General features: G+C 42.9%; 2 protein-coding genes across 2 annotated transcripts; one reads left to right on the top strand and one right to left on the bottom strand.

The window, feature by feature from the left end:
- Positions 1–224: 224 nt before the first annotated feature.
- LOC115188804 (E3 ubiquitin-protein ligase TRIM47-like) lies at positions 225–2025 on the bottom strand. The gene is made up of 2 exons (XM_029747653.1): positions 1118–2025; positions 225–685 (listed from the first exon to the last, which is right to left on the bottom strand). The coding sequence occupies exons 1-2, from the start codon at positions 1712–1714 to the stop codon at positions 491–493; spliced, it is 792 nt and encodes a 263-aa protein (XP_029603513.1). The 5' UTR covers positions 1715–2025; the 3' UTR covers positions 225–490.
- Positions 2026–4903: 2878 nt separating this feature from the next.
- On the top strand, positions 4904–10676 carry LOC115188801 (tripartite motif-containing protein 16). Its single transcript, XM_029747649.1, has 6 exons — positions 4904–6366; positions 6799–6894; positions 8670–8903; positions 9453–9612; positions 9738–9797; positions 10029–10676. Exons 1-6 carry the CDS (start codon positions 5770–5772, stop codon positions 10556–10558), a joined length of 1677 nt encoding a protein of 558 aa, XP_029603509.1. The 5' UTR covers positions 4904–5769; the 3' UTR covers positions 10559–10676.
- Positions 10677–12301: the final 1625 nt, after the last annotated feature.

Here is a 12301-nt window from a genome sequence, read left to right as displayed (position 1 = left end):
ATAAGTTACCTGAGGTAAACCTACAAGGATAGTTAATAATAAGTTACCTGAGGTAAACCTACAAGGTTAGTTAATAATAAGTTACCTGAGGTAAACCTACAAGGATAGTTAATAATAAGTTACCTGAGGTAAACCTACAATGTTAACGCGGGCTGGAAGAGAATTACTTCAAAACCACAGCAAACAGCTGGGACATATAGTAATATTATATATATAATATTATATCACTGGGCTCATCTGTGCTAACAAACCTAGACATATAGTAATATTATATTAGGATCCCTCAGCCTTGACCCAAGCATATATCACTGGTTGGTATGAACACTAAGAAGCCAACCTTACTGAAGCATATATCACTGGTTGGCCCATCCCTCTGTGCTGTCACAGATCTACTACTCACAGGGATCCTCTCAGGATCCCTCAGCCATGACCCATCCTCCTCTACTTTCTTCACTGCCTCAGCAGTGACAACCTGTTCCCAACGGTGGGGTCAGTGGGATTGGATAGGGGCCCCTCTACCTCTCTCTCTCCCTCTCTGACTGGAGGAGACAGGTGAAATGGTGTGTCTCCTCTGGTCAACAATACTCACCTTGAAAGACTCCACAGCCTGTTGGAGCTCCTTCAGCTCCTTCTCTCTCTCCTGGAATCTCTGCTGGACCTTCTGCTGACTCATCCCCAGCTGCCTCTGTGGAGAATCACTCTTCAATGAGCTATCAAGCTTTATTAGTCCAGTAGATCAATAGTATAGTAATGTGACATAGGGCCCATAGAGAGGAAGGTCTAAAAAATGGATGGTCCATTTACTAAATGCTATTTATTTGTTGCTATGTGAATGATTATAGTTTTTATGGTAGGACTACATGTATCAACAGGTTGAGACTGAACTTTGGACTCATAAAAGGCCATTCAGAATGATAATAGTGTTTGACATTATAAAATGGTGATACATCTGGAGAATCTGGGTTGACATATCAATATACTCAAGGTTTGTGTTCATATTTGTTCTGCTGAGGATCCATTTCATTTCAATGATCTCATATTCAAACAGCCTTAGTTCCTACTGTATCTTTAATTCTTTGTTTATCAGACAGTCACCAACAAGTTGTTCTGGTCTTACCTGTTTCTCAGTCCTCTCTGCTGCAGCTGACACTGTATCATGGCCTTTATGTTCATCCATTGTACACAGATAACAGATACACTGCTGATCGGTACGACAGTAAACCTCCAGCAGTTTGTCATGATGAGAGCAGATCTTCTCCTGTAGTTGTGCGGTGGCTTTGACCAGCTTGTGCCTCTTCAAAGCAGGAAATTCGTAGTGAGATTGGAGGTGAGTCTCACAGTAAGAGGCCAGACACACCAGACAGGACATGAGGGCTTTCTGCTTTCTGGTCCCAGTGCAGAAATCACACGCCACATCTCCAGGTCCAGCATAGCACAGAGCAGGAGGGGGAGCAGCCTGGAGTCCTGTCTTCCTCAGTTTCTCCACCAGCTCAGCCAACATGTTATTTTTCCTCAGATTAGGCCTCGGACTGAAGGTCTGTCTGCACTGAGGACAGCTATAGACCCCTTTCAGAACATCCTGATCCCAGCAGCCATCAATACAGCTCCTACAGTAACTGTGTCCACAGGGGATGGCGACTGGTTCCTTCAGTAGATCCAGACAGACAGAACAACAGAACTGGTCCTGGTCCAGCAGAACTCCCTGTTGAGCCATTTGGACGGTTGTTCACTCTCACACAGACAGACGACACAGAGACTCAGATCAGTTTCGTTTCCTCAGAAGAGAGTTTGTGAAGGGGGATGGACTTCCTGGTTCTGCCAGAGGGGTGGGGTTAGAGGGAGGGAGGGAGGGGTTAGAGGGAGGGAGGAAGAGAGAGAGGAACTGCATGCAACATCAAGAGGGAGACAAATAGTTTTGTTCCAATGTTAGAGCCCTTAACATGGAACAAATGACATAATGAATCTTAAAATGTGAGTTGTTAGAATATATGAAGGGTAACAGTTTTCTACGAAGTACGTATGTATCATTATTTTAATCACCTTTATAATGCCTTATAAATCAATAAGTCCCGAGGAGGTGTGATATATGGTTATTATACAGTACCACGGCTAAGGGCTGTTCTTAGACAAGACACAACACGGATTGAAAATTATCTAACACTTTCAACAATACAATCACATTTTATTTTATTGGTTTCATACACATATTTATCAGATGTTATTGTGGGTGTAGTGAAATGTTTGTGTTCCTAGCTCCAACAGTGCAGTAATATCTAACAATGCTTGTGTTCCTAGCTCACAGAGGGCAAATCTAAAAAGAAATACAGTATATACATATGAAGTGGACAGCAGTAGTTATATAGAATACAGTATATACATATGAAGTGGACAGCAGTAGTTATATAGAATACAGTATATACATATGAAGTGGACAGCAGTAGTTATATAGAATACAGTATATACATATGAATTGGACAGTAGTAGTTATATAGGATGAACCATGACTAGAATACAGTATATACATATGAAGTGGACAGCAGTAGTTATATAGAATACAGTATATACATATGAAGTGGACAGCAGTAGTTATATAGGATGAACCATGACTAGAATACAGTATATACATATGAAGTAGACAGCAGTAGTTATATAGAATACAGTATATACATATGAAGTGGACAGCAGTAGTTATATAGGATGAACCAGGACTAGAATACAGTATATACATATGAAGTGGACAGCAGTAGTTATATAGAATACAGTATATACATATGAAGTGGACAGCAGTAGTTATATAGAATACAGTATATACATATGAAGTAGACAGCAGTAGTTATATAGAATACAGTATATACATATGAAGTGGACAGCAGTAGTTATATAGAATACAGTATATACATTTTTATTTATTTCACCTTTATTTAACCAGGTAGGCAAGTTGAGAACAAGTTCTCATTTACAATTGCAACCTGGCCAAGATAAAGCAAAGCAGTTCGACACATACAACAACACAGAGTTACACATGGAGTAAACAAACATACAATCAATTATACAGTAGAAAAATAAGTCTATATATAATATATAATATATAATAAAACACTGGAATGGTAGATTTGTAGTAGAAGAAAGTGCAAAGTAGACATAGAAATAATGGGATGCAAAGGAGCTAAATAAATTAATAAATAAATAAATACAGTAGGGGAAGAGGTAGTTGGGCTAAATTATAGATGAGCTATGTACAGGTGCAGTGATGTGTGAGCTGCTCTGACAGCTGGTGCTTAAAGCTAGTGAGGGAGATATGAGTCTCCAGCTTCAGAGATTTTTGTAGTTCGTTCCAGTCATTGGCAGCATAGAACTGGAAGGAGAGACGGCCAAAGGAGGAAATGGCTTTGTGGGTGACCAGAGAGATCCCTGACCTTATCTTCTCTCAAGAAGATGTCTGGTAGGCCCATTTAAATACCTTTTTTGGACATTTCAAGATAGCAGATTTTTGAGTTGGGTCTATTAACACAGCTGTGAGTTGTTATTTTTTTCATTTTTTCATTTTTGACAAAATGAGCACTCCTGGAAGTGACAGATTTTGACTCATATTGAGTGATAAGACTGAGCTATTTAAAAACACTTTTTCAACATTTCAAGATAGCAGTTAGTTCAGTTTGATCTTATTAAAGACAGCTGTATATTCTTTTTTTTGACCCAAGAATATTCTATGTTCACGCCCACTTTTTTTGCACTATGTTTGAAGGCTGTCAACTTCTTGTCAGGAGGAGAATCACTTAGCCTTTCAACTAATTTTCAAATGATAGGATGCCTATTTAAAAACACTTTTTCAACATTTCAAGATAGCAGTTAGTTCAGTTTGATCTTATTAAAGACAGCTGTATCATTTTTTTATTCATTTTGACATATTGTTTGGGACCACTTTTTTTGCTCTGTTTGAAGGCTGTCAGCTTCTTCTCAGGAAGAGAATCCCTTAGCCTTTCGACTAATTTTGGGTTAGTTCGACTAATTTTGGGTTAGTTCTCTCAAGAAGAACTTACCCATCTCAACATGACAGAAAGTAAGACAGGGAAACCAATCTCAACATGACAGAAAGTAAGACAGGAGAACCTATTTCAACATGACGGAGAGTAAAGTCAGTCAGGAGTCCCTGACCTTATCTTCTCTCAAGAAGACGTCTGGTAGGCCCATTTAAATACCTTTTTTGGACATTTCAAGATAGCAGATATTTGAGTTGGGTCTATTAACACAGCTGTGAGTTGTTCATTTTTTCATTTTTTCATTTTTGACAAAATGAGCAGTCCTGGAAGTGACAGATTTTGACTCATATTGAGTGATAAGACTGAGCTATTTAAAAACACTTTTTCAACATTTCAAGATAGCAGTTAGTTCAGTTTGATCTTATTAAAGACAGCTGTATCATTTTTTTATTCATTTTGACATATTGTTTGGGACCAGTTTTTTTGCTATGTTTGAAGGCTGTCAGCTTCTTCTCAGGAGGAGAATCACTTAGCCTTTCAACTATGTATTTAGGTAGAGGGGTGTTTGGTTTATGTGTTCCGGGGTTTGTTAGTCTATGTTCTATGTTAGTGTATTTCTATGTTCTGTCTTGTCTATTGTAGTTCTATGTTTAGTTAATTGGGGTTGGACCTTCAATTGGAGGCAGCTGGTTATCGTTGCCTCTGATTGAAGGTCCTATAATTAGGAGTTTGTTTTGTCATGGGGGTTTTGTGGCAGATTGTTGCTGTGTATAGCTTTGTGCCTTACTGGCCTGTTCTTTGTCCTTTAATAAAAGAAGATGAGTGTACATTTTCCCGCTGCGTCTTGGTCTAAACCCTACGACATTTACATTAGGGTGTATTGTTAGATACTACTGCACTGTTGGAACCAGGAACACAAGCATTTCACTACACCCACAATAACATCTACTAAATATGTGTATGTGACCAATAACATTTTTATTTGATTGTATTTGTGAAAGTGTTACATAATTCTCAATCCGCTTTGCGTCGTGCCTAAAAACAGCACTTAGCCGTGGTGCTGTATATTAGCCATATACTGTCACCACTTCCACCGAAGTCGTTTCCTCTCCTCGTTCGGCGGTCGGCGTCACCGGTCTTCTAGTCATTGTCGATCCACTTTTTTAAATTTTCCATTTGTTTTGTCTTGTTTTCTTACACATCTGGTTTCCATTTCCATCATGAATTGTTGTGTATTTAACCCTCTGTTCCCCCCATGTCCTTGTGTGGAATTGTTTGTTTGTAAGTGCTTGTACTCTGTTACTGGTGTGCATCGGGTTTTGTTCCCATGTAGGTTCGTTTTGTATTAAACTGCTCCGGCTATTACCTATCTCTGCTCTCCTGCGTCTGACTTCACTGCCACCAGGTCCGCAATCCTTACATATACCACACCTCCTCAGGCCTTATTGCTTATTAGAACACATAAGTGTATTATAAGGCATTATAAAGGTCATTAAAATAATTATAATATGTACTTCATAGAAACTGTTACCCTTTATATTCTAATAACTCACATTTTAAGATTCATTATTTCATTTATTCCATGTTAAGGGCTCTAACCAAGGAACAAGACTATTTGTCTCCCTCTTGCTGTTGCATGCAGTTCCTCTCTCTCTTCCTCCCTCCCTCTAACCCCACCCCTCTGGCAGAACCAGGAAGTCCATCCCCCTTCACAAACTCTCTTCTGAGGAAACGAAACTGATCTGAGTCTCTGTCTCGTCTGTCTGTGTGAGAGTGAACAACTGTCCAAATGGCTCAACAGGGAGTTCTGCTGGACCAGGACCAGTACTGTTGTTCTGTCTGTCTGGATCTACTGAAGGAGCCAGTCACCATCCCCTGTGGACACAGTTACTGTAGGAGCTGTATTGAGGGCTGCTGGGATCAGGATGTTCTGAAAGGGGTCTATAGCTGTCCTCAGTGCAGACAGACCTTCAGTCCAAGGCCTACGCTGAGTAAAAATAACATGTTGGCTGAGCTGGTGGAGAAACTGAGGAAGACAGGACTCCAGGCTGCTCCCCCTCCTGCTCTGTGCTATGCTGGACCTAGAGATGTGGCGTGTGATGTCTGCACTGGGACCAGAAAGCAGAAAGCCCTCATGTCCTGTCTGGTGTGTCTGGCATCTTACTGTGAGACTCACCTCCAATCTCACTACGAATCTCCTGCTTTCAAGAAGCACAAGCTGGTCAAAGCCACCGCACAACTACAGGAGAAGATCTGCTCTCATCATGACAAACTGCTGGAGGTTTACTGTCGTACCGATCAGCAGTGTATCTGTTATCTGTGTACAATGGACGAACATAAAGGCCATGATACAGTGTCAGCTGCAGCAGAGAGGACTGAGAAACAGGTAAGACCAGAACAACTTGTTGGTGACTGTCTGATAAACAAAGAATTAAAGATACAGTAGGAACTAAGGCTGTTTGAATATGAGATCATTGAAATGAAATTGATCCTCAGCAGAACAAATATGAACACAAACCTTGAGTATATTGATATGTCAACCCAGATTCTCCAGATGTATCACCATTTTATAATGTCAAACACTATTATCATTCTGAATGGCCTTTTATGAGTCCAAAGTTCAGTCTCAACCTGTTGATACATGTAGTCCTACCATAAAAACTATAATCATTCACATAGCAACAAATAAATATCATTTAGTAAATGGACCATCCATTTTTTAGACCTTCCTCTCTATGGGCCCTATGTCACATTACTATACTATTGATCTCCTGGACTAATAAAGCTTGATAGCTCATTGAAGAGTGATTCTCCACAGAGGCAGCTGGGGATGAGTCAGCAGAAGGTCCAGCAGAGATTCCAGGAGAGAGAGAAGGAGCTGAAGGAGCTCCAACAGGCTGTGGAGTCTCTCAAGGTGAGTATTGTTGACCAGAGGAGACACACCATTTCACCTGTCTCCTCCAGTCAGAGAGAGAGAGAGAGAGAGAGGTAGAGGGGCCCCTATCCAATCCCACTGACCCCACTGTTGGGAACAGGTTGTCACTGCTGAGGCAGTGAAGAAAGTAGAGGAGGATGGGTCAAGGCTGAGGGATCCTGAGAGGATCCCTGTGAGTAGTAGATCTGTGACAGCACAGAGGGATGGGCCAACCAGTGATATATGCTTCAGTAAGGTTGGCTTCTTAGTGTTCATAGCAAATGGTTATCAACTGTACCGCAGAAATGGAATGGAAATCACAGAAAAAAATATGTTTTGGTGGCAGCTGCAGAGAAGTATTTGGTCATACTAGATTTGACTTCAGAAGAGTTCCAGGGTGTGTTGAGTGGTGGTGTCCTGTCCTCCCAGGTCGTTGGCCTGGTGCAGGAGCAGATAGGGTCAAAGTAGTGGAATGGGGGTAGTGGGTTTTAATTAATGAGTGTAGGGTTAGTTGGCCTGGTGCAGGAGCAGATAGGGTCAAAGTAGTGGAATGGGGTAGTGGGTTTTAATGAGTGTAGGGTTAGTTGGCCTGGTGCAGGAGCAGATAGGATCAAAGTAGTGGAATGGGGTAGTGGGTTTTAATGAGTGTAGGGTTAGTTGGCCTGGTGCAGGAGCAGATAGGGTCAAAGTAGTGGAATGGGGTAGTGGGTTTTAATGAGTGTAGGGTTAGTTGGAAGGGTGTTTTTTAGTATTATTATAATTTCCCTTTTCCCATTTTGTAATAGTTGAGAACAAGTCCTTTATTTAACCAGGTGGCCAGTTGAGAACAAGTTCTCATTTACAACTGTGACCTGGCCAAGATAAAGCAAAGCAGTGTGACACAAACAACAACACAGAGTTACACATGGAATAAACAAACGTACAGTCAATAACACAATAGAAAAGTCTATATACAGTTGTGCAAATGAGGTAAGATAAAGGAGGTAAATTAATAAATAGGCCGTGGTGGCGAAATAATTACAATTTAGCAATTAAACACTGGAGTGATAGATGTGCAGAAGATGAATTTGCAAGTAGAGATACTATTAACTAACTGCTATCTCTCTGTCCCTCTCTCTCTCTCTCTGTCCCTCCCTCTCTCTCTCTCTGTCCCTCTCTCTGTCCCCTCTCTCTCTCTCTCTCTCTATCTCTCTCTCTGTCCCTCTCTGTCCCTCTCTGTCCCTCTCTCTCTCTCTCTCTCTCTCTGTCCCTCTCTCTCTCTCTGTCCCTCTCTCTCTCTCTGTCCCTCTCTCTCTCTCTCTCTCTTCTCTCTCTCTCTCTCTCTCTGTCCCTCTCTGTCTCTTCCTGTCCCTATCTCTCTCTCTCTCTCGTCCCTCTCTCTCTCTCTGTCCCTCTCTTATCTCTCTCTCTCTGTCCCTCTCTGTCCCTCTCTCTCTCTCTCTCTCTCTCTGTCCCTCTCTCTCTCTCTGTCCCTCTCTCTCTCTCTCTCTCTCTCTCTCTCTCTCTCTCTCTCTCTCTCTGTCCCTCTCTGTCTCTCTCTGTCCCTCTCTCTCTCTACCTCTCTGTCCCTCTCTCTCTCTGTCCCTCTCTTATCTCTCTCTCTCCCTCTCTCTCTCTCTGTCCCTCTCTCTCTCTCTCTGTCCCTCTCTCTCTCTGTTCCCTCTCTCTCTCTCTCTCCATCCTCTCTCTCTCTCCCTGTCTCTCTCTCTCTCTGTGTGTCCCTCTCTGTCCCTCTCTCTCTCTGTGTGTCTCTCTCTCTCTCTCTCTCTCAACAGCGCTCTGCACAGGCAGCAGTGGAGGACAGTGATCAGATCTTTACTGAGCTGATCCGCTCCATTGAGAGAAGGAGCTCTGAGGTGAAGGAGCTGATCAGAGCCCAAGAGAAGGCTCAAGTGAGTGAAGCTGAAGGAGTCCTGGAGCAACTGAAGCAGGAGATAGCTGAGCTGAGGAAGAGAAGCACTGAACTGGAGCAGCTCTCACACACAGAGGATCACATCCATTTCCTCCAGGTAACTAAACTGTCTTGTTACATGTGATATGAAATTAACTTCATGTGAAACTATTCATCTCAATCATTATGTTGTCCTGTCTGTCCCCTCTCTCTCTCTCTGTCCCTCTCTCTCTCTGTCTCTCTCTCTCTGTCCCTCTGTCCCTCTCTCTCTGTCCCTCTCTCTCTCTCTGTCCCTCCTCTCTCTCTCTGTCCCTCTGTCTCTCTGTGTCCCTCTCTCTCTGTGTCCCTCTGTGTCCCCCTGTCCCTCTGTCTGTGTCCCCCTGTCCCTCTGTCTGTGTCCCCCCTGTCCCTCTGTCTGTGTCCCCCTGTCCCTCTGTCTGTGTCCCCCCCTCTCTCTGTGTCCCTCTCTCTGGGTCTCTCTGTCCCTCTCTGTCCCTCTCTCTCTCCCTCTGTCCCTCTCTCTCTCTCTCTGTCTTTCTCTGTCTCTGTCTCTCTCTGTCTCTCTCTCTCTCTCTCTCTCTCTCTCCCTCTCTCTCTGTCTCTCTCTGTCTGTCTGTCTCTCTCTCTCTCTGTCCCTCTCTCTCTCTCTGTCTCTCTCTCTCTCCAGAGTTATCAGTCTCTCTCCAGTATCAGTGTATCTTCAGACTTACCCAGCATCGTTGTCCGTCCTCTTCAGTACTTTGGAGATGTGAGTAAGACTGTGTCTGAACTGAGAGAGAAACTAGAAGACTTCCTTAAAGGAGAATGGACCAAGATCTCCACTACAGGTGTGTTGAAAACAATCAGAACATCAACTTTAGACCATTGAAAGTTCCCTACTAGTCATATACATGTGGAATATGGTATGATGATAACATTCCCTCTCTCTGTCAATGTGTTTGTGTGTCTGTAGTGAATATAGTGGAGGTTGTTCTGCCTCCAGAGCCCAAGACCAGAGAACAGTTGTTACAATGTGAGTCTCTTTATAGTGAAGTAACTAACAGTCTCTTTTTACTGCCACTCCTAACAATCCCTCTAGAAATATATAGCAATAGTAGATCTAATCAAAGACTGGGTATCTGTCTGACTCCTCATATTTCTCTGATTTGATCTCTGCTGTGCTCTAATCAAAGACAGGGTAGATACAGTATCTGACTTAACTTATTGTTCTGACTCCCCTCATTGGTCTCTGCTCTTCTCCCAGATTCCTGGCAGCTCACACTGGACCCAAACACAGCACACACACTCCTCTCTCTGTCTGAAGGGAACAGAAAGGTGACCTTTATAGGCCAAGTCCAACCATATCCTAACCATCCAGACAGATTCACCAACCAGTGGCAGGTTCTGTGTAGAGAGGGTCTGTCTGGACGCTGTTACTGGGAGGTGGAGTGGACTGGTTATGTTTATACAGCAGTCTCATATAAAGACATCAGCAAAACAGGGTCAGATAATATATTTGGAGACAATAACAAGTCCTGGAGTTTACAGTATCATTGCTCTAGAGGTGATTATTGTTTCAGACACAATAATGTTGTGACTAAAGTATCAGGCCCTCAGTCCTCCAGAGTAGGAGTGTACCTGGATCACAAGGCAGGTACTCTGTCCTTCTACAGTGTCTCTGACACAATGACCCTCCTCCACAGAGTCCAGACCACATTCACTCAGCCCCTCTATCCTGGGTTTAGTTTTACTTACTTAAGTCTCTATGGTACTGCTGAGCTGGTTGAACTGTAGTAGGGTCCACATAGATACTAGTCATGCTGGTGTAGTCTATAGCTGAGCTGGTTAAACTGTAGTAGGGTCCACATAGATACTAGTCATGCTGGTGTAGTCTATAGCTGAGCTGGTTAAACTGTAGTAGGGTCCACATAGATACTAGTCATGCTGGTGTAGTCTATAGCTGAGCTGGTTTAAACTGTAGTAGGGTCCACATAGATACTAGTCATGCTGGTGTAGTCTATAGCTGAGCTGGTTAAACTGTAGTAGGGTCCACATAGATACTAGTCATGCTGGTGTAGTCTATAGCTGAGCTGGTTAAACTGTCGTAGGGTCCACATAGATACTAGTCATGCTGGTGTAGGCTATAGCTGAGCTGGTTAAACTGTAGTAGGGTCCACATAGATACTAGTCATGCTGGTGTAGTCTATAGCTGAGCTGGTTAAACTGTAGTAGGGTCCACATAGATACTAGTCATGCTGGTGTAGTCTATAGCTGAGCTGGTTAAACTGTAGTAGGGTCCACATAGATACTAGTCATGCTGGTGTAGTCTATAGCTGAGCTGGTTAAACTGTAGTAGGGTCTACATAGATACTAGTCATGCTGGTGTAGTCTATAGCTGAGCTGGTTAAACTGTAGTAGGGTCCACATAGATACTAGTCATGCTGGTGTAGTCTATAGCTGAGCTGGTTAAACTGTAGTAGGGTCCACATAGATACTAGTCACGCTGGTTGTAGTCTATAGCTGAGCTGGTTAAACTGTAGTAGGGTCCACATAGATACTAGTCACGCTGGTGTAGTCTATAGCTGAGCTGGTTAAACTGTAGTAGGGTCCACATAGATACTAGTCATGCTGGTGTAGTCTATAGCTGAGCTGGTTAAACTGTAGTAGGGTCCACATAGATACTAGTCATGCTGGTGTAGTCTATAGCTGAGCTGGTTAAACTGTAGTAGGGTCCACACAGATACTAGTCACGCTGGTGTAGTCTATAGCTGAGCTGGTTAAACTGTAGTAGGGTCCACATAGATACTAGTCATGCTGGTGTAGTCTATAGCTGAGCTGGTTAAACTGTAGTAGGGTCCACATAGATACTAGTCACGCTGGTGTAGTCTATAGCTGAGCTGGTTAAACTGTAGTAGGGTCCACATAGATACTAGTCACGCTGGTGTAGTCTATAGCTGAGCTGGTTAAACTGTAGTAGGGTCCACATAGATACTAGTCATGCTGGTGTAGTCTATAGCTGAGCTGGTTAAACTGTAGTAGGGTCCACATAGATACTAGTCACGCTGGTGTAGTCTATAGCTGAGCTGGTTAAACTGTAGTAGGGTCCACATAGATACTAGTCATGCTGGTGTAGTCTATAGCTGAGCTGGTTAAACTGTAGTAGGGTCCACATAGATACTAGTCATGCTGTTGTAGTCTATAGCTGAGCTGGTTAAACTGTAGTAGGGTCCACATAGATACTAGTCATGCTGGTGTAGTCTATAGCTGAGCTGGTTAAACTGTAGTAGGGTCCACATAGATACTAGTCATGCTGGTGTAGTCTATAGCTGAGCTGGTTAAACTGTAGTAGGGTCCACATAGATACTAGTCATGCTGGTGTAGTCTATAGCTGAGCTGGTTAAACTGTAGTAGGGTCCACATAGATACTAGTCATGCTGGTGTAGTCTATAGCTGAGCTGGTTAAACTGTAGTAGGGTCCACATAGATACTAGTCACGCTGGTGTAGTCTATAGCTGAGCTGGTTAAACTGTAGTAGGG

This window comes from Salmo trutta, unplaced genomic scaffold (assembly GCF_901001165.1).
Source record: "Salmo trutta unplaced genomic scaffold, fSalTru1.1, whole genome shotgun sequence".
NCBI lineage: Eukaryota > Metazoa > Chordata > Actinopteri > Salmoniformes > Salmonidae > Salmo > Salmo trutta.
The sequence above is the reverse complement of the archived record's forward strand: the minus strand, read 5'-3'. Positions and strand labels throughout refer to the sequence as shown.

Bases quoted from the DNA above. Each gene is read 5' to 3' on its own strand.
- LOC115188804 (XM_029747653.1), bottom strand. From the start codon at position 1,714: ATGGCTCAACAGGGAGTTCTGCTGGACCAGGACCAGTTCTGTTGTTCT. The intron at 686-1,117 runs GTAAGACCAGAA...GATTCTCCACAG, and splicing joins CAGAGAGGACTGAGAAACAG to AGGCAGCTGGGGATGAGTCA.
- LOC115188801 (XM_029747649.1), top strand. From the start codon at position 5,770: ATGGCTCAACAGGGAGTTCTGCTGGACCAGGACCAGTACTGTTGTTCT. The intron at 6,895-8,669 runs GTGAGTATTGTT...CTCTCTCAACAG, and splicing joins AGGCTGTGGAGTCTCTCAAG to CGCTCTGCACAGGCAGCAGT. The intron at 9,798-10,028 runs GTGAGTCTCTTT...CTCTTCTCCCAG, and splicing joins CAGAGAACAGTTGTTACAAT to ATTCCTGGCAGCTCACACTG.